This window comes from Myotis lucifugus, unplaced genomic scaffold, assembly GCF_000147115.1.
Source record: "Myotis lucifugus unplaced genomic scaffold, Myoluc2.0 scaffold_1444, whole genome shotgun sequence".
NCBI classification, from domain to species: domain Eukaryota; kingdom Metazoa; phylum Chordata; class Mammalia; order Chiroptera; family Vespertilionidae; genus Myotis; species Myotis lucifugus.
In genome coordinates this window covers 30495-55763 of record NW_005872492.1, presented here as the reverse complement: position 1 = coordinate 55763, position 25269 = coordinate 30495, and the positions used below count along the sequence as shown (strand labels likewise).

General features: G+C 60.4%; 1 protein-coding gene across 1 annotated transcript; it reads left to right on the top strand.

The window, feature by feature from the left end:
• Positions 1-304: 304 nt before the first annotated feature.
• Positions 305-24059, top strand: RTN4R (reticulon 4 receptor). Its single transcript, XM_014449821.2, has 2 exons — positions 305-335; positions 22681-24059. Exons 1-2 carry the CDS (start codon positions 314-316, stop codon positions 24057-24059), a joined length of 1401 nt encoding a protein of 466 aa, XP_014305307.1. The 5' UTR covers positions 305-313.
• Positions 24060-25269: the final 1210 nt, after the last annotated feature.

The window sequence follows — 25269 nt, the reverse complement described above, 5'->3', positions numbered from 1 at the left end:
AAAGGGTAACTAATTTTGGCTTCAGCATTCTTACCTATGTTAAATTGGCAATTAGGTATTTTTATAGACATAATCCCCCATTTTTATCTTAAAAGTTTGTGCGTCCGCGAGCCGCGGCGCCGGTTCGGCCATTGAATTTGGGTTGAGGGGCAGCCAGTTCATCCTCCGTGCGATGCAGAGCGTACCTAAATCTATTATTGTCTTTCCGGAGCAAGCCGTACGGCGGCCCTTAGATGCGAACCCGAAAGCGGGAAGAGGGGCGCCAGCCCCAAAGTGAGGTTCGGACCAGACGTCGCCCCGCCCGACTCCGACGATGAAGAAGGCACCCGGCGGAGGTGAGTGCTGCGCCGCGCCCGAGCCGGCCGCTGGGTGGGGCGCTGGGTGCGGGGAGTGGGGGGTCCCAGAGCTGCAGGGCCGGCCGGTCCCGGCTGCCCAGGCCAGCGGCAGGGTCACCGGCGGCGGTGAGGGCCACCGCAGTGGTGCGCCGACTGGGGCCGCGGGTGCCCGGCCCCGGGAGGGCGGAGCCCGCGGCAGCAGGAAAAGTTGCCGCTTCCCGGGAAAGTTGGAGGCGACGGCGGAGGCAGAGGCGGCGGGTCCGGGTGGCCTCTGAAGCCGGGGCCGGGGCCGGGGCCGGGCCGGGTGGAGGCTGCCGACTGGAAGGGCGCGGTCCAGCCTTGGAGCATCCCGGCCACGAAAGGGTTAATGACCATGTGTGCAGAAACGTGGTACCTAGCGGGGCTGGGGGCATCAACCGCCTCCACCCTTGCCCCGCTGGACTCAACTCAGGACCTGGGGTCAGGCCGCAGCGGCATGAATGGGGGTGTTGGCAACAGCAGAGGGGTGGGGTGCGGGGTTAGCCCTGCGCTGCCCCTCCAGGGGGCCAGTCATGAGACAGGCAAGCCCCATATCCGCAGCCTAAGGGCCCCTGCGGGTTGGGCCGAGGGGCTCACGGTGCCTCATCCCTGGAAGCCCTCATGGGACCCCTCCCCCTACCTGGTATGAAGTCCTGAGAGTGGGGGCTGGGGACCCGACTGCATGCTCTGCCGGAAGAGTGCTCCCCTGGCACCCCCACGGGCTGCCCTGCTGATGTCCACAATGCCGCAGGCTGCACACACGTTTTCTTACACGTGCACGTGTCTACAAGGGCTGCACCCTTGCATACCGCGTGTGCACACACATGCCAGGCTGCCCCAGTGTGCACGTGCACACATGCTAGGGATGCACCCCGGCATCATCGCCCCCGGCTGCATGCCCGTGGCCACACACACATGTACATAGCATGCTTGCTGTGATCTCCATGCTTAGCACACGCTGGCGCCCCCCGGCAGGACCCACTCCTGTGCCTACATGCACGTGTTAAGGGGGAGGCTCTGGGCAGCTGGAGCTCACAGATAGAGGAGGCGAGAAACCGCCTACAGGATCCTGGTCCCGCTCTGTCCGCCAGCCCCCTGTCCCGGAGTCTCCCCTCCACAGCCCCTCAGGCCTGTTTGTATATGTGTAACTGGGCATGCGTGTGAACATGTGTGTCTGCACGCATGACCATATGTGCCTGTGGACACATCAGCATGCGCCTTTTTTCCTTCCGGGTGTAGGTGCCCCTGTGTGCCTGGGTGGGCTGTGGCCGGGTTCTGCCCAAATCTGCAGCAGAGGCCTTGGGACTGTGTGCTGGGGGCTAGTTCGGTGCCCCAGCCCAGGGTGTGAGGTGGAAGGGCTCCCGGACACTCCTCCTTTCCCCCCATGACAGGGCGGTGGTGGCCGATGGGGGCTGGGACCCACCTGGGCAGGGAAGGCCCATTTCAAATCTGGAGGTCAACACAGGGACAAATTGGCCGGACGCCCCGGCAAGCTCAGCAGGGACTGCTGCTCAGCTCAGCGGGGTGCAGGTCTGTGCCCTCCCCATGGCTGACCCAGGGTGACCTGAGGAAGCCTTTGCCCCCAGTGCCTCGGTCTCTCCATGGTGAGGTGTCACCTACCTCGGGTATGGTGTGGGGCTCGGAGGTAAGGGTGTTGGTGACTCCCTCTCGCTGTGGTTAGGAGGACTCCAGGCCGGGGCCCAGAGAGACAGAGGCACAGCGCCAGCTCCCCTGCCACCATCAGTGTCCTCGTCTGTAGAATGGGGACAAGCCAGTCATTCTTATAAGGTGTGTGAGGGTGGGCCCCATGATGGGACAGGCAGTGAGGCTGGCCACGCCCCTTTGTCTCAGCCTGTCTTTCCATCTGTGCGGAAGAAGCAGGCTCCCACTCGAGGACCGAGACAGGCGATGGCTCCTGGCTCCTGAGTGTGGGATGGCAGGACAGCAGCGGCCTGGATTTGGGTCCTGGCTCAGCCACCCGCTGGGGGCTCTGACCTTGAGTGTGACAGTTCACCACTCCGTGCCTCAGTCTCCTCATTTGTGACATGGGCCAGTGATCAGGCTTCCCTCGGTGGTTGCTGGGGGCACTTGAAGGCCGAGGCCCCCGCTGAGTTCTGACCGCAGGTCTCTTACCTTCAAAATACCCGAAAGACCACCATCCCACCCCCGTCAGCCATTCCCATGTAGGGAAGTCCTCTGGAACTCCTGCACTGCCAACAGGGCCCCTCCCTCCTGCCCATTTACCGAGGGGGAAATAAAGGCCCCTGAAAGGCAAGGGGATTGGAGAGGGGAACATGGGCAGGTAGGGGAGCAGGGAGGGAGAGGACACCTACATTATTTCCCACGCTGGCGCTGCCCCGCACTAGCAGGAAGCCTGCAGAACCCCGGAGCCTCTGTTTCTCTCGATGGAAGAGTCATGGGCAGCCGGGTCCTGTCGTCGGGACTGGCCCTCTCCCTGTGGTCCCGGAGGAGAGGAACGGGAGAGGCTTCGGGAAGACAGCCTGGCCCAGGGGGTCTGCACAAGCAAGAGGGCTTGTGGCTTGTGGATGTGCCGGGCTCTGGAAGTTCTGTTGTCCCAGGAGGCCTCCCCCACCGTTTCTGACTCCCGTGCATCTTCCCTCTGCTGCCTCCAGGCCGGGAACCTCCTGCTCACCCACAGGCAGCGCAGGCCCCTCCTTCGCTCCCTGCCCAGGCCTTGAATTCATGGCTTCGTAGCTTAGACATTTCTGGCAGCTGGTACAGCACCAGGAGGGTCCTGGCTGGTGGAGCGGAAGGAATCCACCCCCCCAGGGATGAGATCCCTGCTCTTCTGGGCCTGTTGCCAGAAAGTCTCCACGGAGCCTCAGTCTGTGCATCTGGAAAGGGGTCAGGAACACAATGCAAGGAAGGTGTTCCGTGAAGAATGAATGAGTTTATTGAGTGAGTGAATGGTGTGTGAGGGAACCAGTGTGTCAGTGAGTGTGGGGTTCTGTTGTGGGGGTCCTGAAGGCCTTTGACTGTGCCTGGTCAGTATCTTTCATGTGCCCCATCCCCAGCCTGGTAGGCCCTGACCAATGACCCCGTCACCCCCATGGCTGCCTGACCCTCTGTGGCCACCCAGGGCCGGGGCCTCAAGGTCCATAGGATGCTGCCTGGCTACCCCACCCACAGCTGACCTCTCAGGGCCCGGCCTCTGCATCCTCTGCACCCCTCCGTGTCCCCTGCCCTGTGGCCTGCCTGCTTCTGCACCTTCCAGCAGCCCAATCCCAGACACTGTTTGCTCATTCAGATCCCCACACATGCTCTCATTCAGTTATGCATTCATTTTTTCATTCATTCATTCATTCGTTCCTGGACTGTCAGACCCTACTCGGAGCCAGGCCGTTAAAGGGATGTGACCTTGGGCCTCCTGAGTTTATTGGACTAAATTCTTTGAAGGGCAGGTGGTCACAGAGCCGCACATGGAAGCCTAGCCAGAGGACAGCATGCTGTCCACACCCCTGCATCTTCCGGCACCATCCCTGGAGTGCGTGGGCCTGCCAGGTCCCACCATACGGGTGTTTTGTGCTGCAGTTTCTTCTTTTGTCGCTGTATTTTAAACATTTTGCACATTGGGACTATTCTTGTGCATCATGGGTTTAGTGGTGTGTGCAGAGTCCCTTCCTGAGGATGCGCCATTATTTCTATGAACCTGCCCTGGCCTCTTCTGCTGCCCGTGGTTGTGGGGCTGGGCATGGGAGATACACGCCACACATGGAGGCCCCATGAGGTCCCCGGAGGTGTGGTCACATACCCCCTCTCTGGATCCCAGCCCCTCCCAACCTTTCCTGGGCGGATTCTGCGTTTTCCTCTGGGAGTGAGTGAATATGCTTCCATGCTGATCAGGATTCCAGCCCTGGCACTTCCAGCCACCTCTCTCCTGGCCCCTTCCCGTAGCCTCTGCCTTCACCCTGCAGCTGTCCTGACAGCCCTGTCTCCATGTGGGCCTGCAGCTCTGCCCTCCTGCGGGAGAACGGAGGAGGAGCCATCAGACACCCTCCCACAGCCTCGTGCCCCCACCACACACACACACACACACACACACACACACACAGGAAGGACAGCCAGGCCTTGGAGGTGTATCTGAAAGGCAGGGCAGCGGGCAGACCTGCCAGAGGAATGGTGGGGAGGTACTGCCTGGGCAGAGACCAGGTGGGCCTGGCAGGCGGAACTGGGCCGATGGGGACATGGGGAGCGTGGGTAGAGGGGCTGGGGTGTCAGGAGCTGGCCCGGCTTGGTTCAGGCAGCCTACCCGGTGCCCTGGGGATGCCCCTCAGCCCTGCGGTCAGCACGGGCCTTCCTACCTGGCTGCCACAGATCCTGCTGCGTGGAATGGAAGTTCCATGGCATGTTGGTGGGGATCGAACAAGGGTTTCGTCGTCAAGCAGATTTGGGACAGCTGGGTTAAGTGGTGCTGACGGAGCTCCTTGTACCAGAAGGTGTCTCAGGGCTCCGGGTTTGCCAGTAGGGTGGGACCCCTGTGCAGCACGCTTCAGGGCCTGCTGTACCCACAAACTTGTTTTGGGAAAAGGCGACTGAGGTCCCTGGGAAGGACTGGGAAAGGGACCTTCGGGCGCTGGGAATGGGCGGGCCATCGTGCACGAACCCTCTAGCCACGCACCTGGTGGGTGGAGGGACTGCGCTTCTCCTGGCAGCGTGAGGCAATGTGCAAATTTAACCTTTGGGTTTATGACTCTATTTCTTTGCAGCAAATGTCACGGGAAATGTCAGGCTGGGGCTGAAGCTGGTGAGGGGCCCATCGAGGAAGCGGGTGGAGCGCCGAGGGGCTCAGGCCAAGGTGGGGCTCCGGGACACTCACCTCCTCCCAGGAGCCCTCCTGGATTGTCCCTCGATTGCCTGAGCCCAGCATCATGTCCTCAGTCTGCCCCAGCCAGCCACGGTGACCTTGTTGAGGTGTTGCCTTTATTCGCCTGCTGCCAGGGCCCAGATGGGGCAGGCTCAGGGACCTGCCAGCAGTCTCCCCTCCAAGTCTGGGCAGCTGTTGGATCAGCCTGTGCAATGTCAGCTTGCTGTGTGACCTTGGGCAGCACCCATCCTCTCCTGGTCACCAGAGGCCTCATTCGTAATCCAGGGCTGCTGACCGACTCAGTGCCTTCGTGGGTGGGAAAACACTCCAAATCCCAGGCATGTCGGGTTCCGGGCTCTGGAGGAAGTGGGGAAGGGCTGTGTGATGACCAGTGGGGGTGGCTGGCTGGCTGGTGGCTTCCTGTGGCAGCTCCAGGCACACAGTAGGTCCATCCAACCTAAGTGAGGACCGGGGCATAGGGAGCCAGGACTGTGTGGAGGAGGAACTCTTTGCACTCATGCTGCTGGGGGAGGGGTGGCCCCTTCTCCTGCCTGGTCCTTGGACAGGTGTGGGCTGGGCAGCAGGAGGGTTAGGAGGGTTAGCCACCTACCCCTGGGGTATGGCCTCCAGCCCAGAACCACCTCCCATTCCCAAAGTTGTGGCCCGAAGCAGAATTCCAGAGAAAGGCCAGGAGAGCGGTGGGGCTCAAGGTCATCCAGGAAGCTCTGCACCTGCCTCCACAGAGCACCCCAGCCAGGAACCTGGAGTGGCCTTCGTGCCCACCCCACTCATCCCAGACCCTGCCAAGTTCCTTCCCCCCTGCCCTCTGCTGTCCACATCCCTCCCTCTGCCCTGGGAGGCCTCCCTGCTCTCCCAGGACACATCCAGACCCAGCCCTTGTCCTCAGAGAGCACAGAGCTGGCTGGTCCTGCCCCTGCCCAGCTACCGGGGCTTCCCGAGGGCTGAGGCCATGTGAGACGTGGCCGGTTAGCCTGGCAAGAACTGGGCTGGTAGGTCTCTCTGGGAGCCAAGGCCAAGATCCCTAGGCCAACTGAAAAAGCAACAGGACTATCACTGTCCCTCTGGCGCAGTGAGCATCCCCTTCTCCACATGGCAGGGTCTGATGTGTGGCCTGGAAGGTAACACCCCCCGCATCGTCCCCGGGGGAGGTCCCTTCCCATCCTTGGTGGGATTAGCCAGGGTGCACACTCAGGGTGGCGGCTGGGGAGAGCCCCAGACAGGTCCCCGAAGATCACTCACTTCTCCCTCCATCCTCTCGGCAAGTGCTTTCCAGCATTATGTTCAGGCCAGCCCTGTGTCAGGCAGCAGAATCCTAGATTCTTGAGACACCTTCCACCCTAAAGGTCCCCCGGTTCCAAGGAGACACCCCAAAGCCCACAAGGTCCGCAGAAGAGAAACGTACTCTGTGGGTGCTGGCAGGGTGGTGAGGACTCTGAGGCCTGGGCCCCCACGGGACCCCCCAAGTCACACTGGCCCCGGGTCTTGAAGAGGTGCTGGATGCCCAGCCACAGTGGCTCAGTGGTTGAGTGTTGACCTATGAACCAGGAGGTCACGGTTCCATTCCAGGTCAGGGCACATGTCCAGGTTGCGGGCTCGATCCCCAGTAGGGAGCATGCAGGAGGCAGCTAATCAGTGATTCTCATCATTGATGTGTCTATATCTCTCTCCCTTCTCTTTTAAATTTATATATATATATATATATATATATATACACACACACACACACACACACACACACACACACATATATATATGTATATGTATATGTATGTGTATATATATATATATATATATATATATATATATATATATAGTGCTGGAGCTGCTGGCTGAGGGGGAGGGGACCGTAGAGGGAGCAGAAGCTCGAAGACTGGGACAGTCCACTGCATGGGCTGGGCGCTGGGGCCTCTGGGTGGGCCCAGGCTGGCCCTAGAGGAGGAGGGAGATGGGGATCAGGTGAAGAGCCTGTGGGGGCCAAGAGAAAAACAGGGGGGGGGGGCTAGGGCTCTTGGGCCAGTGGATGCGGTGGAGGCTGCTCCCGCCCAGCCTCAGCGGGAAGCCAGGCCGCTGCTCCATGCGCTCCCGGCTGAGTGGCACGTGGCTCCGCACACCAGCCGTGTCCAGGCCGTGTTTCATCTCCCTGCCTCAGCCCCAATTTATGTCAGGCAGAGGCTGACGCGGGGACAGGTGTGACAAGTGTTTGGCTTCCTGTTTGAAAATTGGCAAGAGAAAAACTCTCCCCATAAAAATATTCTATCTACATACCTCCTGGATGTCACCGAGAGGCCCCGTCATGGCCCAGACAGATGGTGGCCCTAATGGACTCCATTCTTCACCTGCTGCCTGAGCCTGGCCTGGCTCCTGGGGTGGCCTGAGGTGGGTGGCGGCAGTGTGTGTGTGTGTGTGTGTGTGTGTGTGGCAGTGTCCCTACTGAGCCCTGTCCCCCCACCTCCAGATCACAGGAAGCCGGAATAGGCATGCCCAACCTCTTCAGTGCCAAGGGGCCCAGGCGTGGGGATTAGGGAGGGAGGGGCTGCAGACTTTCATGCTGCGGCTTCAGCCCCAGGTGGCCCACTGTGTTCACTGTCCCCACATTGCCCTGAGGCCCAGGCGGGGTCAAGACACGGCCCCCACCCCCAGCATATCACTCATGCAGGACCCCTCGGGCCAGACTGCAGTGTGGGAGGGGAACAGGTGTGGGAGGGGTTCTGGGGAGGAGAGCCCTTCAGGTTGTGTGTCTGAGAACAGAGGGGGCATCCCTGAGGGTGCTACCTGAGCAAAGGCGAGGCCCAGTGCTCTTGCCTGCCAGGGCCTGGGTAAGGCTGGCTTAGGCACCAGCACGCCCTTTCTCACTGTGACTTGACCTCCCCTCAGTCAGATGGGGACCGTGGTCCCTGCTGGGGGCGACATGAGGCACTTTTTGGATGCTCCCGCAGGGCGGGTGGGCTGGGCATTTCCTGTGCACTCACTGTGCGCCTGTTCCCGGGAGCTGTGTGGTCTCTGGGCCCCCTGGGAGGTGGGTCTCATTATTTCCACTCTCCAGGTGAGGGAATGGTTCCTAGAGGTTGGGAGACCTGCCTGAGGCCCCACTAAGGCAGAGCCCTGGGCAGGGACCCCAGGCACAGGGCTTTGGGGAGGGATCCTGCTGCTCTCGGGTAGCCTCACCCACCTTTTCCAGGGCAGGGCTGCCCCGTCCAGTTCAGCACACACGACCAAATAGAACAAACTAAAAATACTTCTTCCGATTTTACCGGTTTGTGTACATTACAGGAAATCTGGAGAAATACAGCAGAATTTTAAGAAAGGAGTTAGGTTAATCAGCTCAGGTTATTATAACAAAATACCACGGACAGCGTGGCTTAAACAACAGACATTGCTTCTCACAGTTCTGGAGGCTGGAAATCTGAGACCACGGGCAGCAAGGTCAGGTTCTGGTGAGGGCTCTCTAACTGACTTGCAGACAGCCACCTTCTTGCTGGATCTCACGTGGAGAGGATGAAAACCAGCTCTCCTGCATCTCTTTTTAGAAGGACTCATCCCATTACGGGATCCCACCTCAGGACCTCATTAAATCGAATCACCCAGTGCCCCATGGATTCTCCTGGCCTGGACATCCCCAGGGAATGCTCTTTGCACAACCTTGAAACTTGCCCGTAGTGGTGGGCTTTTCTTGCATTCACGTGACAAGCGTTTATGGAGTTCCCACTGTGTGCTGGTCACCAGCTGTGGTGCTGCCCCATGAAGCCCTTAGGAGCAACGGATAGAAGCAAACAGAGCCAGCACCTGTTAAATGGATCAGCAAGATGTGGGGTGAAGGGGGCTCCCTGGCAGTGGACGGAGGTGGGGGTGTTTGGGACCCTGGGGTAGTTCACCAAAGTTCCCCCACCCCTGGGGATTTTGTCAGGTTCTCAGACCCAACCTCCCATTTCACAGGTGACAAACCCAGGCCTGAGAGGCCAAGGTCACTGGTGGTATCTGAGCTTTGCTGGGTATAGTGGCTGGGCTTGGGGTGCCCCAGCCTCACGGGTCTGCTGCAGCCCTAGGGTTGTGGGGGAGGCAGCTGGGGAGGAGCTGAAGGGGGGTGGGTAGGCGGGGTCTGGCTTCCTGTGGGCCTGACCTGGGAGGGAGGCAGCTGGCTGCCTGCCCAGTGGATTGCAGGGTTTTAACCAGAAGAGGTGCCGAGGCCCGGGCCAACGGCACTGCCCTGAGCAGGCTGGGTCTGCCAGCGGCACTGGGCGGGGGACCAGGTCTGTCTGACCTGCGCCTGGGCTTATGCCTGGAACCCTCCTGCGTTGAGCTAGAGGAGGAAGGAATGGGGAATGCAGATGGGGGCAGGGTGTTGTGAAACCATTAGGAACATTTTGGGGGGGAAAGGCCAATGCCTTTTCAGGCTTAATAAAGTCAAGCCATGGCCTACGGGGCAGGGAGGTATGGGAGGTCAGCGGGGTCCTCTGTGGGGTGAAAGGTCAAGCTGCTCTGGTCCTCAGGGTTCCATGGGGGAATGAATGGAATGTGACCTGCAGATGCATCCCCCAGTCCCTCATGGCCCAGCCATGGCTGCCAATGCCTGTGGTGGTCCCAGCAAGGCCTTGGGCTTTGGGGGCTCCTCCCCCAGCCTGATCCTTGGCTCCCGGGACATCTGTGCCCTGGGTGTGATGGGGTCGTCCAGGCTTCTTTGGGAGCTCCCGGCAGGTGTGAGGGTGGGGAGAGGCCATGCTGGGGTACCTGCACTGACCTCTCACTTGTCCCCAGGGCAAATGCTGAGAAAATGAGGCCATCCTGCCTGGCTCCGCCCCCAGGGCAGCCGACCCCCTTCTGCAGCCTGGAGCGCCAGGCGCATCCGCCTCAGGAAGTAGCCGAAATACACTGACCTGTTTTCCAGGAGGCAGCGGCGCCTTCTTCTCCCACCCTCGATGGTGAGAAGCCGCCAACCATTTCCATCCCAAATTGATTTCAAATAAGGAAGAGTTATCACATACCATCATATGGGAATAATTTATCACTTGTTAATAAAAGAGCAATTACTTATTCACGTCGCCCCTGCCTGTGCGCCATGGGTTCAGTTGCAGAGACATGATTAGGACCCTCACAGAAGCCAAAGGAAGCTTGTTTGTGCTCAGCCACGGCCACGGAGAACCCTTCCCTGGGCCTGAGGGTCCTCAGTCTGGGGTTGGGGGCTCAGATCTATGAGATGGGAGCAGGGCAGAGGTGAGGAGAGGTCAGGGGGAGTGGCGGCAGGACTGTGGAAGGCCCAAGCACACAGATGGACTTTCAGGCTGGAAGCTGTCCCTTTAAATGTCTGGATTTCAGAGGCTTCTGGAGCCAAGAGCCTGATCATCCCTGGGGAAGTGGAGAGGTGGTGGGGAGGGGGGAGGCATACTCGGCCACCCTTGGCTGAGCAGGGGCTGAAGAGGAGCGTGTGGGGCCTCATCCCGGCACCAGACACCAGGCCACGCCCTGCTGGAGCTCTCAGCCCCACTTTCTCCGGCACCTGGGCGACGCCTACTTCTGACCCATGTTCGCCTCCACCTTCGGGCAGACACACTCTATTTTCTCCTTTTTATTTATCCCTGCCGCTGAGATTTCAGTGCAGCCTTTTTTAGAAAGACAACGCTGTGGTCAACTATAGCTCGCTCAAAGTCAAAACCTGCGCCCAGCCCTCAGAGGCTGGTCTGGAAAATCAGTTGGCATTCCTGGAAGGCAGCCACTATTGCCTCATTCTTCATTTTTCCCGGTGGTTACCTTCACATTGCCATGGCTCCTTCCCCAGCTCCCTCTTCTTTAGCACACTCCCCAGTGTGGCTGTCTTGCTACCTTCAGTTAATTCATAACCAGTGTTTCCAAGCTCAGGTCACATAAATCAATGCTCTTCGCTACTCTTGTGTGGCCTTTTGTTTTTCCTGGAGTTTACAGTTGACTTTGTCTTTTTTTTTCTCTTGTCCTATCTGCCACTCCCATGTGCTTACTCTTCATGTCAGGCATTCTATTGGGCCTCTGGTTTTACCGCAAGGAGGTCTCACCCCAGGCGTTTGTCCCGCTGCCCCCACCTGGACCAGGGAGCTCTGGACCCCTCACAGCGCCCAGGACTTCCCTTCCTCACCCAATGTTTCTTGGGCCCCATGTTTTCCTCCTTTAGGGTTTATGTCCTATTTTAGCTGAAGCACATCCCCCACTAGCTCTCTAAGGAAGGCACAGTGAAGAATCATTCTATTAGTCCTCAATGTTAGCAATCAGTTCAAGCTGCCTTGGCCTGGTCCAGAATTCCACGTTGAAAACAGTTCCTCCTCGCAGTTTTAAAGCCATAGCAATGAACAGATGGGCGCCCAGTGTGCTGTGGAGAAACCTGGTGCCATGTAGCTTTTAGTCTGGGTGCCTCAGGCCTCCTGAGGCCTCAGATCGCGCAGTGAATGTCATCTGTTGTACTAGGCACTTGCCCAGTGGAGGACCAGGTCTTGGGCTCTGGGAGATTTTCTGGTATTATTTCTTTGGTAACTTTTTTCTCTTCTGTTTTCTGTTTCTGAAACTCCCCATGTACAGATGTTGGACCTGTATATCTGTCTTCTGAATATCATCATTTCCCCCCTCTTTCTCATTCACTTTTCTTTTTGTAGGACTTCCTTGACCTTGTTTTCTAACACTTCTATTGATTTTTTATTTTATTTTAGCAATTCTATTTTTAACTTCCAGGCACTCTTCCTGTTTTCCGATGGCTCCTTGTTCGTGGCACCCTGTTCTTGTTTTAAATCCTCTTCTATCCCTACAAGGACACTGATTAGATTTCCCAAACTTGTATCTGTTCCCTGCACTGTCTCGGCTTCCTAGAGCCATTTTCCCTCTTGTCTCCATTGGTGCCGTTTCCTGGCCACACCTACTAGGGAAGCACTAAAGGGGATCGAATGCTCTGCTGAGACTGGCAGGGTTTGGGCCACCAGGCAGGAGCCCCAGTAGGGGCACCCCTTTCTCTGGGTGTTTCTTCAGGGGAGCAGCCCGTCACCTGTGCCTTGCGCCTCTCAGCATGTATCCCGTCCCCATCATCGTGGGGCTCAGGGATGAACACGTCTCCCACACGGGTGGTGGGTGGGTGGGGAGGTGGAGCCCCGAGTGTGCCAGGGTTGCCTGAGAAGCCGCAGCAACCTGACTCAGTGCTAAGGGCAGACAGGACTCTCTCATGAGGGAGAGCTCCAGGCCTGTCTGCGAGTCTGTTCTCTCCGCTGGGGCTGAGCTTGGTGGAGGCGGGGAAGAGGCTCTAGGCATTGCTTGCAGCTCAGCCTGGCTGCTGCGCCCTCCTCCCACCCAGACACCGCCTCTCCTGGCTGAAGCAGGGCCGCCAGGCCAGGCTGGAGCCGCCCTGAGACAAGCAGACAATCAGCAAGGCTCCGGGTGCCACCCCTGAAGCTGGGCCTCACTTCCCTGGGCTCCTCACCTGAGACAGGCTTGACCGGGTCGGATTAGCAGAGGCCCACACCAGCCTCTGGGGAGGCAGAACCCTCTGGCCACAGAGCTGGGCCCCAGGTGTGGGTGCTTAGTGGGGTTTCCAGGCTGGAGGCATCTTGGGGCCCCAGCGAGGCGGGGGCTGGCCCATCGTCATCCTCATGTCACTGGCAGGCAGCAGCCTCAGTGTGGGCCGGCAGCTTCCCCAGCCACTTGGGGAGGGGGTGCATGGAGCCCAAAGCTCAGACCCCAGGGCCCACCTCAGCAGCCCAGGGAACAGAAGGCTTGGGCTGAGGATAAGGCCCTGTGGGGATCAGGAGCCCAGAACATGCCGGTCCACTGCAGGGGTGGCGGTCAGCTGCCCCTTCCTGCTGTGTGGGTCTCTGGGAGTCAGGTTCTGCTCTGGCCTCCTGGGACTGTGGGGTGGAGCCCGGGACCCTGACCTCATGGTGCTCTGTGCTCACCCCACCTCTCTGAGTCTCAGAGCCCTTGTCTGAGGAGTGGGGTTGACAGTCACCCCCTCACTGTGCTGTGGGATGAGGGAAGTCTGCACCTGGGGCCATTCCCAGGGAGGCCAAGGATCCCATTTCTCCCCTTTCTCCCCTCCCTTCCTGTTCCCCTCCCCGCTGGTGGTGGGTGCTGTGTGAGGCTGGGGCTGGGACAGAGGACTGACCGGAGACAGACTTGTCCCAGAGGCCCCTTGCGGCATCAAGGCACTGGTGCTGGAATGGGGTGTCCCCGGGCCACTGTGCTGCTCAGGGGTGTCTGGTGGCCGCCAGCACTGGCCCACCCACCACTCACTCACCCGTGGAGCTCCCTGTCCTCGCGTGAGGCTGGCTGCATTCCTAGGGGCCCCGGGTCAGCTCCTGGCTGCCTGTGACCCCAGGGCCTCGCACGTGGCTGATGGGATGGCCAGGAGGACTGTGGGCCTGCACAGTTCACTTTCCTTTAAGATTCTGGTCCGAAGGGTGGGTCGGGAGGCCCGGTCACAAGGGGACCCCACACCCTGGTGCCTCTCTTCTTTCCTAATCCGAGTCGTCCCATCTTTGTTCTTAAAGGGAAAGATCCCATCAAGCTGGGCCGGACCCCTGACGTCCTGGGAACTGACCAGCTGCTTCCCCTCCTCCCAGCCCAAGTGGACAGTGTAATGCTAGTTGGTCAGCGAGCCACCCTCAGGGCAACCTGGCTGCAGACTCCCTAGAGGAGGGCACATTATCCTGGGGTGGCGGGTATGGTGTGGAGGGGCTGTGGCCCCAGAGCCCCCTGCCCCCCAAAACTACCTCCCCATAGACACGTCTCCCTGAAGCGTCACCCTCCTCCTCCCCAGCAGGGCCTGGGGATGGGAGCCTCCTCCCAGTGCCCGGTGCCCGGAGCCGTCCTCCCTCTCTCCTCACAGACACTCCGGTTCTGTCTGTGTTTTAAGTTGTCCTCTCTGCGCGCGTTTGATGGCCAGCCCTCCCACGGCCTCTTTAGCCAAATACTTGTTTTTCTTTTGACCTGTGGGCTGTTTCAGGTTCACCTCCTCCCCTCACCACCCTCCAGCCCCATGAGATGCTGCCAGGCCCTGTCCATCCCTGCCGTGTGGCCTCGGCCGGACAGTGGCCTTCTCTGACCCTCAGTCTCCTTTTCGTTGGGTGGGGGTTTGGGTGACCTCCGTGAGGCCGTGGTGAAGGTGAAGGCAGCAGCCCCCACATTCAGCTGGCGCTCGCCACGCTTCCATCACAAGCCAGGCGGGCAAACTATTTCTCTAAATGGCCAAGTACTAAATAATTACAGCTGCGTGGGCCGCGCGGCGTGTCGGACCACTCCGCTCCGCTGGGGCAGCTCTAAAGCAGCCACAGGAAGCACACAGGTGGGACTGCCCGCCCACAACACGTTATTTGCCAGATAGGCAGCAGCCGGCGGGCTGGCTTGCTGGATGCCACAGCGGTTCTCAACCTGTGGGTCGCGACCCTTTTAGCGGTCGAACGACCCTTTCACAGGGGTCGCCTAAGACCATCCTGCATATCAGATATTTACATGACGATTCATAACAGTAGCAACATTACAGTGATGAAGCAGCAACGAAAATAATTTTATGGTTGGGTCACAACATGAGGAACTGTATTTAAAGGGCCAGAGGGTTGAGAACCACTGGAATAGAAGATTCGAGGGCCCATTGGCTCTGACAAGGGCTGCAGTTTGGCCACCTGAACGTGGTGGTCGCCTGGCCTTGGCTGGTGGTGACTCCAATGGGAGAATCTCAGGCTGTGAAGGTCATTCTCTGCCTCGAAACCCTCATTCCCTGGAAAGCACTGCACCCCTGACACTCACCAGTCCGCACTGGGCTTCTCCATTTTCTCCACGGGGCTGCTCCCACCTTTGCAAACCCCAGCTCGGTCTCAGAGCCCCTGAGCCCCCTGCTCCGTGTCCGTGAGAGCTCAGCTGTTCTGGGACAGCTCGGAAGGGCTGCAATCCAGCCGCTCCACCCAGACTGGGGCTGACCTTAGGCGGCTGAGAGGCCAGAGGGACTGATCCCAGAGGGCGACGCGACAAGGGCCTCCCAAGATCTGCACTTGTCTTTTCATAGCAGAATAAATCCTGCTCGAGCAGAGGCCGCCTGCCTGCCTTGTTGGTGATGTTTGACAAGTGCCGAGGGCTCGAGAGCACGTGGGGATATGCCCTCCGGTCTTCTCCTCCACCAGCCTTCTTCTCCTGCTTCCTGGGGGGGGCTCCCAGGTTAGCCCCGCCTCGCCACAGCAACCCCTCTGCTGTCTGCTGCCCCTGGGCCTGACCCACCCAGGCCTCGGCAACAGAAGGCCCAAGAGTGCACTCCTATTGTGTACTCCTATGGCACGCACCCCAAGTATGTGGTCCTATAGCATGAACCCCGAGTGCGTGTTCCTACAGCATGCACCCCAATGATGTCTTCCTATAGCCTGTGCCCGAGTAGGTACCCTCAGTGTGCATTCATGTGGCGTGCACTCCGAGTGTGCTTTCCTACTGTGTGCAGCCTGACTGTGTGCTCCTGCTCTTTGCCCTCACAAGATTGTGCACTCTGGGCCTCACAAGGTTGGTCAGCTTTGTGTAGGTGGCAGATGCAGGGTCCTGGGAAGAGGAGGGATGGGTGGATGGGAAGGAGTCAGGGCGAGCAGCTCGGAGTGGGGGCAGATGTGTAGCAAGGCAGACCCCAGGCCCTAGCACCAGGAGTGCCCCTCTCCTGAGCCCCCCCTGCCCCGCACCCCCAGGGCAGGGGCATGTCAGCCACCGGCCGGTTTACCGTTAGTGTTCTCTGGGGTCTCAATCCTCTGATGACTGTCGGAATCAATTAGCCAAGAAACTGATGAGCCGGTTGTGGAAACAGAACTCTCCGGGTAATTAGCAGCAGGTGTGTGTTGGTGGCCTGATAGCGTGGAAGGGATGCTGGCCAAGTCCCTGGGGTGGACAGATCTTCAGCTGGCAGAGCCCCCAGATGCTAGTGTCCCCAGCCCCTAGCGTGGGGCTCCCTGGAGCGCGGGCCATGGGAGGTGGGCAGGTAGAGACCTGTGGGCTGGACAGGGCGAGGTTCCAGAGCCTTCCAGGCCAGCAGCCCAGCCTTGTCCCAGTCTCCAGGCCAAGGATCCTGATCATCAGACCGTCCGCCTGGACCCTGCCCCTGGCAGTGGGCCCGAGGCCTCCTCCCCTGGCATCCTCTGACATCTGGAGCCAGCTCAGGGTTCTGCGACACCTTAAATCCCCCACGTGGTACATGCCGCAGGGCAGGGTGACTGCCTGCGCTCATCCTACTCCTGGATCACACTGTCACAAGTCAGGGTCTCATCCTGGTCTCGGGCCTCAGTGCCCAGCACAGCACCTGATGCGTTTGGCCAAGTGAGCGAAGGTTGAGTGAGTGAGTGAGGGAGGGAGGGAGGCCCCAGTCACAGGGCGTTCCCTCTGGCCTCCACCTCTCCGGTGGGCCAGGCCCCTCCCCTGCCAACCTCGGTTTCCTTGACTTGAAAGGGACTTTGGGCTGCCCTCCCAGGTGTGGTACTGGCTGGACATTTTGAGGGAGAATAGAGCTTGGGTTTGAGGTGAGGGTGATGGGTAAGGTGGGGGTAGGGGAGCTTTAACTCTTTACTGCCCGGTGAGGTCTCTCGTGGGCCTGGCGCCATGACCTTAGGAATGCTCCCAGCCCAGGGGCTGTGAGCAAGCGGCTTTCCCCCACCCAAACTCGTTTTCTCAACTGTAAAATGGGTACATAAGCTAGAACTCTCGGAGAGTTAGCAGACAGACGGGCCCAGCCTGGGCCTGGCCTGCTGGCCCTGGGTCCACCTGTGCCCAAGTGCATTCAGGAGGCCGGTCTTGCCAGCTCTGCCTGAGTCTCAGTGGGACAGCAGGCAGGCTCTGCCTCAGTTTCCTCCACTGCACACAGCTCGGCTGGAAACTGACCAGCCCTGGCTCCAGCACCCTCCTGCCATGGCGGTGACTTGGCCCATATGGACCAGGCCCACTCCTGCAGCCACTGCCCTGAGAAGATCAATAAGGGCACAGGGGGCAACAGGGGTGTCAGCCACACCCCTTCCAGGGTGGGCTGCCCCCCACTGGAGCTGCTGCCACTCCCCCCCCCGCCCCCAGCACCTGGAGTCGGGGTAGGGCCTGGGAAGTGCAATGAGCATGCACGCTGCCCGTGCACATGCCTGCGGGCCCCAGGACGGGCGGAAGGTGGGTGGCGAGTGTGAGAAGCGAGTGAAGACTGAGGTGGGGACAGATGGAAGGCAGAGGATTGGTTGGTGGAGGGCTGGCACAGGGCAGGAGCGCGTGTGAGCACAGCGCTGCCCTGACCCTCTGCGGCATGTGGACACCACCGGCTCCACCCCCGACTGGAGCTATTTCTGGCCTTAGTGTGCTGAGCTATGGCCTCCTGTTCTGCCTAGTAACTGCGGTCTGTTCCGTGACCCTTCACGGATGGTTTGGTGTTCGAGAGGGTCCTGAGTTGACTGATGTCCTGGCTGTGCTCTAGCTGCCCAGCCCCTCTACAGCCTACTGACCCCAGCCTCCCGTGCCGGGGGGGTGGGGGCTGGGGGTGGAGGGAGCAGGTAACAGCTCAGAGCCTTCCTAGAAATGTCTCCTCACAGCCACCAATGACACAGGAGGGAGCCAGGTGCCCTGGCACCTGTCCACGTCCACACAGCCTGGGCCCCACTCCTGCCGAGGTCACACAGTGGCCACTCTTCAGGCTTGGGATGGACGCGCTGCAGCTCCTTCACTCTCCCACCTTTCCTCCTAAACCAGCGGTTCTCAGCCTGTGAGTCGCAACCCCTTTGGCGGTCGAACGACCCTTTCACAGGGGTCGCCTAAGACCATCCTGCATATCAGATATTTACATGACGATTCATAGCAGTAACAACATTACAGTTATGAAGTAGCAACGAAAATAATTTTATGGTTGGGTCACAACATGAGGAACTGTATTTAAAGGGCCAGAAGGTTGAGAACCACTGTAAAACCTTCTCTAGGTCTTAACTACTTGCTGCCTCTGTTTCCTAATCTGTGAAATGGGCTCATGATACTGAAAAGAAAACTGATTCTTATGCAGCTCGGACTCACACCTTTTATACCAGCTGTCGGACCTTCATAACAGCCCCTGAGGTGGGAGTTTCTGCCACCCCATTGCAGTGTGGAAGCATCGAAACCGGGGGGGGGGGGGGGGGGCGGGGGAGCACTGAACCAATGTTCTGGGACTCCAAGGCCACCAGCCCTGGGCTCTCTCTGTAGCCTCACTGGGTGGGGGCAGCAGCACCCACATGGGACCTCAAGGGGAGCTGCACCCCTGCGTACCTCAGCCCAGGCTGGGGGGCCCTGGAGTTGTGGGGGCCAGGATACACACCAAAGCCCCCTGGCTGGCCATCCTACTCCTGAGCTGCTGATCTCAGCAGCCACCTGCCCACTGCCTGCTGCCCTGCGGCTGGTGGTGAGTCCCCAGACTTTCCTACCCCTCCTGGCTCCCCTCCCTTTTCCTCCCTATTCCTCCTCTTTCCACCTCCCTCCTCTCCCCTCCCTGTACCTCTCCAGGTTCCCTTTCCCCCTGTCCCAACATAGTGACCATGAAGGGGAACCTTTGCTGAGCAGGCGCAGTAGCAGGGTGAACTGAGCAGGTGTCCTGCAGGGCCACGCCCAGGCCTGATGCCTCCCAGGCTCTGGGGCCTTTGGATCCATGGCCTCCTCAGCTGTCATTCCAGCTCCAGTTTGGTTACCCTGACAGAGGGGTCCTATCTAGAATCCGGTCACTGTCTTACCCCTGCCCCAGGCAGGAGTGGCCAGTCCTCCCCCAACCGTGCCCTGTGCCCACTGCTTCTGAGCCAGAGCTGGGCTAAGGCAGGAGCCGCTCCACATGGAGGGCGCTGCACTGAGGCCTGAGGAAAGAGAATAGGCTTTAGGGATGGCGGGAGAGGGATGGTTTGGGTTTGCACGTAGCTCAGGGGGCCTGGAGGCCCGTGGGACTGGTTTGGGTTTGTGGGTGGCTCAGGTGGCCTGGCAGCCTGGTGTGGGGTCATGACGGCCACAGGGGCTTCGGAGGGGCGTGTTGTGATCTGGTTCCCTGTGTGCGCCGTGGTTCCCGTGTGTGTGAGCCAGAGCGCAGCAGGGCTGTTTTCTCACCACACGTGCCTGGAGGGAAACTGGCACTGGGTGCTCACTGAGGACCAGGACCCAGTGAGGCTGGCACAAGTGGGAGATGAGGCTGAGGGCAGGCAGGCGACCAGGCTGCAGCCGGTGGGCAGGTGGGGCAGGGTGCAGCCTGGGGCCTCTGATGGGCAGATGGGACCAGCGAGAGGGCAGACCTAGAGGCCAGAAAGGCCTGGCGCAGGGGGCTGCAGAGGCCGGGGAAGACGGAGGACAGGATGGAGGGAGAGGCTGAGGGGACAGGTGGAAGGATGGGATGGGGAGGCCGGACAGGGGAGGCTTTCTCGGGGTGGCAGTCCACCGTGGGTGTGGGAGGGGTCAGGTGAGTGACTGAGTCCAGCCCCTGGGGTGGGGCCAGGAAATGCCCTCCCATTTCCCCGGCTTGGTCTCCGGTATCCCCAACCCCCTGCTGGGAATATGAACCCACACTGCAAAGTTGGGTTTGATTATCTCATAAAAAGATGCCCCCTTATGCTTGCTCAGCAGAGGGGTTGCCATGGAGACCAGCGGGCAGGCCCCAAGGGGGGCCGGGTTGGAGCCAATTACTGTAGCTGCTGCGAGGAGAGAGCCCACCACCCGCTCCGGCGCTGACAGCAGGGTCTGTGCAGAAGGACTGAGCCTCAGAAGTTGGTTTCTGGAAAGCAATTGGCTCGGCGAGAATGGAGCTGCGTCTTTGTGCCTGATGCCCGCTTCCTGGCAGGGCCGGGCCACTTGGCCGCTCTGCCAACCACTCCCAGGGCGGGGCAGCCAAGCCCGGGAACCGTGCTTGGAGCATTCTTAGAGCGGATATAGCCCCAAGCTCAAGTCTCCTGGGGGCCCAGATGGGCAAGGGCTGGAGGCCAGAGCAGCCGGCTCCTATGCTGGGGAAGTCAGCTGAACCTGACCCCAACCAAGTTCACAAACCATAGCTGCAGGCCTGGGAGCCACAGCACTGGGCAGGTGATGTGGCATGTGGCAGGCGTGGTCATGACGGGTGGCTGGTGACAGAGCGGGTCGGCGTGCGGCCTGGTCTGTGGCATGTGCACTTGGCGGCATGGCGCGGTCACGGTGCGGCCTGCCCTCGGTACTGAGGAAGGTTCAGAGCCTGGCCAGGTCGGTGAGTACCTGCACCCCCCTCCCCCCACCCAGGTCTTGCTCTTCCACCGAGGTCTCAGAAACAGGAAGTGTGTTTTCCTAGCACAGTTACATCCCCTGACAGCAGGTGAGATGCTGGTGGGAGCTGGCATCATGAGGCCTGGCTTCCCCAGGAGGCTCTGCGAGGAGAGCCAGAGGGGGTGTCAGCTGTGCAAATAGACAACAGCCAGGGTGCCCCTCCGCCTCCCGCCCATGGCCAGCCAGGAGGGGTGCCCAGGGCTTGAGGGGGGCGGTCCTGGGCCCGGCCTGCTTCTCTGGATCCCCGTCCTGAGGCTGCCAGGTCCCCAGCAGCTGACAGGGGACAGAGGAGGTCCCCCGACTGTGGGGAGGGGGCATCCAGGACCTGGGGACCAGCGTGCCCCAGGAGGGCACACCCCTTGTGACCACTGTACATGCCAGTTGGCTGAGGCTCTGAGCTCAAGATGAGCGTCTGGACCAGCCCAGGCAGAGAGGACCCAGCAGGGGTGGGGGGCCCCAAGGTCATGGTTCGGGGTGGGGGAAGCTAGCCTACGGTCCTCTCCTTCCTCTCTCCTGGCTCCAGCCCCAGCACTCAGCCCTGCTCGTGTCTGCAGAATCCTGTGCTTAGCTAGCTGCCAAGGAAGGTGTTCGCTGTCAGTGCAGGTGTTAGCTGATAACTCACATGTTAGCTGATAAGCCCTAACCCTCCCAGGGCGGGGTCCCATTTTAATAGACTCACTCCTGAAGGCAGAGAGGACCTTCAGCGTTCAAAGAGGGGAGCTCTGATGGCGGGATGATAGGCACTGCGCTTAGCTGGCGAGACCAGGGCTGGATGCATCGCCTCTGGATGGGTCTCCTGCCTATTGTAGGTCACTGGTGAGGCCCCAGGTGTGTCTGGCCCCTCAATGGGGGAGGAGGAATGGGGGTGTAGCCCCCTGGGGCTGGAGTAGAACGCGCTGAGAATGTGTCTGGGCAGGAGGCTTGAGGGCAGTTGGGGTTGTGCAAGGATTGTTGGGCTGGGAAGGCGTGAGCTGCTCACCTGGGGAGGAGATCAGGCGGCAGATGAGGCTGAGAGAGGAGGCTGCAGGTGTTCCACGCCAAGGCAGGAAGCTCTCTAAGCCGCTGCGAGTGTAGAGGAGGGAGCAGCCTGCCTGGAGGGGGCTCGCCCTTCTGAGCCCTGGACCCACCTGCCCTCAGGCGTCCAGCCTCCTGACCCTGTTGCTGGGACCCAGTTGGTGGAACCCCAGGCCCCTGCAGGAGGACCACTGGGGGCTCTGCCTGGTGCCTGCAGTTTCCTCATTAAGCACAGCTCCCTGTGGCGGGAGGCCTCCTCCGAATTGGGGCAGCCCTGGGCCTCCTTGTCTCCAGGAGCCTGGGCGGGGCACAGAGTCTGAGCCACAGCCCCACCCCTCTTGTAGCCTAAGAGGGCCCAGCAGCGGACTGCCTGGCAGGCCGGGGCATGAGCCTCAGCTCAGAGCTCCTCGGAGGGACTCTGCCAGTCTGGCCCTCGAGTGTTTGCCAGAGCCTGTCCCCCAGCCCGGCCTGTGGGGCTGGGGACAGGCCAGGGACAGTGCTGGGACCCACAGGGACAGCAGGGAAGCCCAGAGACTGCATTTGCTGGAGCCCGAGATGGTATCTGCAGGTGCGTGTCCATCTTGGGAGGCCTGCAAGGGGGCCCCAGCCAGGACCTGGCTAACCCCAAGGCGGCATGTGAGGGCCTGTGGCAGAAGGCCCTGGTGGCTTGGAGCCCTGGTGGCTTGGAGTCAGTGCCATCAGCAGGGACTCAGCCAAGCTGGGCAGGGTCCCAAACGGGGAGTCGCTGATGTGCCTCCAGCCAGATGTTGCCTGGAGGGCTGTCACCGATGGCACATGCTCATGGAGGACATTGCTGACCGAGGTTGGAATACTGGCCTCCAGCTCCGAGGCCTTAGCCTCTTCCAGGGAACGTATGATCGCCTAGTACAGTGGTCAGCAAACTCATTAATCAACAGAACCAAATACCAACAGTACAACGATTGAAATTTCTTTTGAGAGCCAAATTTTTTAAACTTAAACTATATAGGTAGGTACATTGTTATCAACTTAATTAGGGTACTCCTAAGGCTTAGGAAGAGCCACACTCAAGGGGCCAAAGAGCCGCATGTGGCTTGAGAGCCTCAGTTTGCCGACCACGGGCCCTAGTAGGTTCCACGTGACAGATACAGCAGGAAACCTGAGTTCCCAGGGGTGACAGCATGTCCTGGGGCAGCCTGTGCTCCCGCACAACCCCTACCCACACAGGGCTCCCTGCCAGCTAACCGCCCTCTCCTCTGCCCACAGGGAGCCGGCTGCTGGCCTGGGTGCTGTGGCTGCAGGTGTGGCGGGTGGCGGCTCCGTGCCCAGGAGCCTGCGTGTGCTACAACGAGCCCAAGGTGACAACAGGCTGCCCTCAGCAGGGCCTCCAGGCCGTGCCCGCCGACATCCCCGTGGCCAGCCAGCGCATCTTCCTGCATGGCAACCGCATCACACACGTGCCGGCCACCGCTTTCCGTGCCTGCCGCAACCTCACCATCTTGTGGCTGCACTCGAACGCGCTGACCCACATCGACGCCACCGCCTTCGCCGGCCTGGCCCTCCTGGAGCAGCTGGACCTCAGCGACAACGCGCAGCTACGCGCCGTGGACCCCACCACCTTCCGCGGCCTGGGCCGCCTGCACACGCTGCACCTGGACCGCTGCGGCCTGCAGGAGCTGGGCCCCGGCCTGTTCCGTGGCCTGGCCGCCCTGCAGTACCTCTACCTGCAGGACAACGGGCTGCAGGCGCTGCCTGACGACGCCTTCCGAGACCTGGGCAACCTCACGCACCTCTTCCTGCATGGCAACCACATCCCCGGCGTGCCCGAGCGCGCCTTCCGCGGCCTGCACAGCCTCGACCGCCTCCTGCTGCACCAGAACCGAGTGGCCCGCGTGCACCCGCACGCCTTCCGCGACCTTGGCCGCCTCATGACGCTCTACCTGTTCGCCAACAACCTCTCGGCACTGCCCGCGGAGGCCCTGGCACCCCTGCGTGCCCTGCAGTACCTGCGGCTCAACGACAACCCCTGGGTGTGCGACTGCCGGGCCCGCCCGCTCTGGGCCTGGCTGCAGCAGTTCCGCGGCTCCTCGTCCGAGCTGCCCTGCAGCCTGCCCCGCCGCCTGGCTGGTCGAGACCTCAAGCGCCTGGCGGCCACTGACCTAGAAGGCTGCGCCACGGCCACCGGGCCCTCCCGTGCTATCTGGACTGGCGGGCCTGCCGACGAGCAGCTGCTGGGGCTCCCCAAGTGCTGCCAGCCGGACGCCGCGGACAAGGCCTCGGTGCTGGAGGCCGGTAGTCCGGCCTCGGCTGGCAATGCGCTGAAGGGACGTGTGCCGCCCGGTGACAGCCCTGCAGGCAACACCTCTGGCCCGAGGCACATCAACGACTCCCCCTTTGGGACCCTGCCTGGCTCGGCCGAGCCCCCGCTCACCGGACTGCGGCCCCAGGGCTCTGAGCCACCAGGCGCCCCCACCGTGGGGCCTCGCCGGAGGCCAGGAAGATCGCACCGCAGCAGTGCCGCTGGTCAGCGGCAGCGGGGCAGTGCGCTGGCGATGCAGAGGGCTCAGGTGCCCTTACTGGCTCGCCGGCAGCCTCGCCCCCTTGGCCTGGCGCTGGTGCTGTGGACCGTGCTCAGGCCCTGCTGACCAGCCCCCCGGATTGAGAGCAAGGCCTTCCTCAGTAGCCAGGTGTGTGTACATACGGGGTCCCCTCCATGCTGCCAGCCAGCACCGGGAGCCAGGCCCTCCCTGATGGACGCCTCCCTCCCCTCCCCTCCCCCATCTCCACTCCATCATGTTTACAGAGAGCAGCGGCAGTGTTTGTTCCAGAACACGGCCTCCCGCCGGCCCGCGATATACAGAAAAAATGCATTTTATTTTACTTGTGTAAAAATATTGGGCAATGTGGAATAAAGAGCTCTTTTTTAAGCTGTGGCCCCTCAGAGTGGGAGTGCTGCGGGCAGCGAGAGATGGGGAGGGCCCTGGAGGCGTAGTCCTGCCCTGGTCACAGTCACACAGACACCCCAAGACGGAGGAGTTTCCATCCACACGAGGGGTACAGCCTGGGCTGTGGGCAGCTCAGACCACCTCAGCCCAGCAGCCATGGTGGCCACTAGAGACGCCTGGTGCCCTGGCCCACCCCCAGCCACGCTGAGCTGATAACGGCATTTAGGGGGAGGTGTGTGTCCACATGGGGTCCCTGGAGGTCCCAGCCTTCCACCCCAGCCAGCCTCGCCCCGTTGCCCCAGCTCCCACATGGGTTGGGTTGTTCCCACGATGATCCTGGAAGGTGGGCTTCAGGGCTGGGGCGTGAGGCCAGGTCCCTCCCTTTAGAGGCCTGGCAGGGGCCGTGTGCCCCCTCACACCACTGCTCCTGGTCACACACCCTACCTGCAGTCACACCTGCACAGGCATGTGCCCAGGGTGCCCGCCCTTTCACCATGGCACACCCAGGCACAGGCCCAGGTGGGTCTGCCTGGCCCCGTACATATATAGGGTGTCCCAAAATTCACGCAAGAAGTAATTTTGATAGAAAACACAGGTTTATAATTAAAAATTGTAAATTTTTTATTGATTCATAAAGTACAAAGTATAGGGTTATGTATGGAATAGCACATCGGGTAAATGGCCTCCACAGCTCTGCTGGCACCTACGCAAAGCCGTGGTCTTCATTGGTCTTCATTGTCCCTGCTCCTGGGCCATCATTGGTACTTGGTAATGCTTATCAAATTGAAGGGCTTGAAATCAAAGGGCAACAGATATTAGAATCTGATTCAATAAACCAAGTAAAATTAGGCTTTTATTTGTTGTTGTTGTTGATGTTCATGCGAAATTCAAATCTTGCATGAATTTTGGG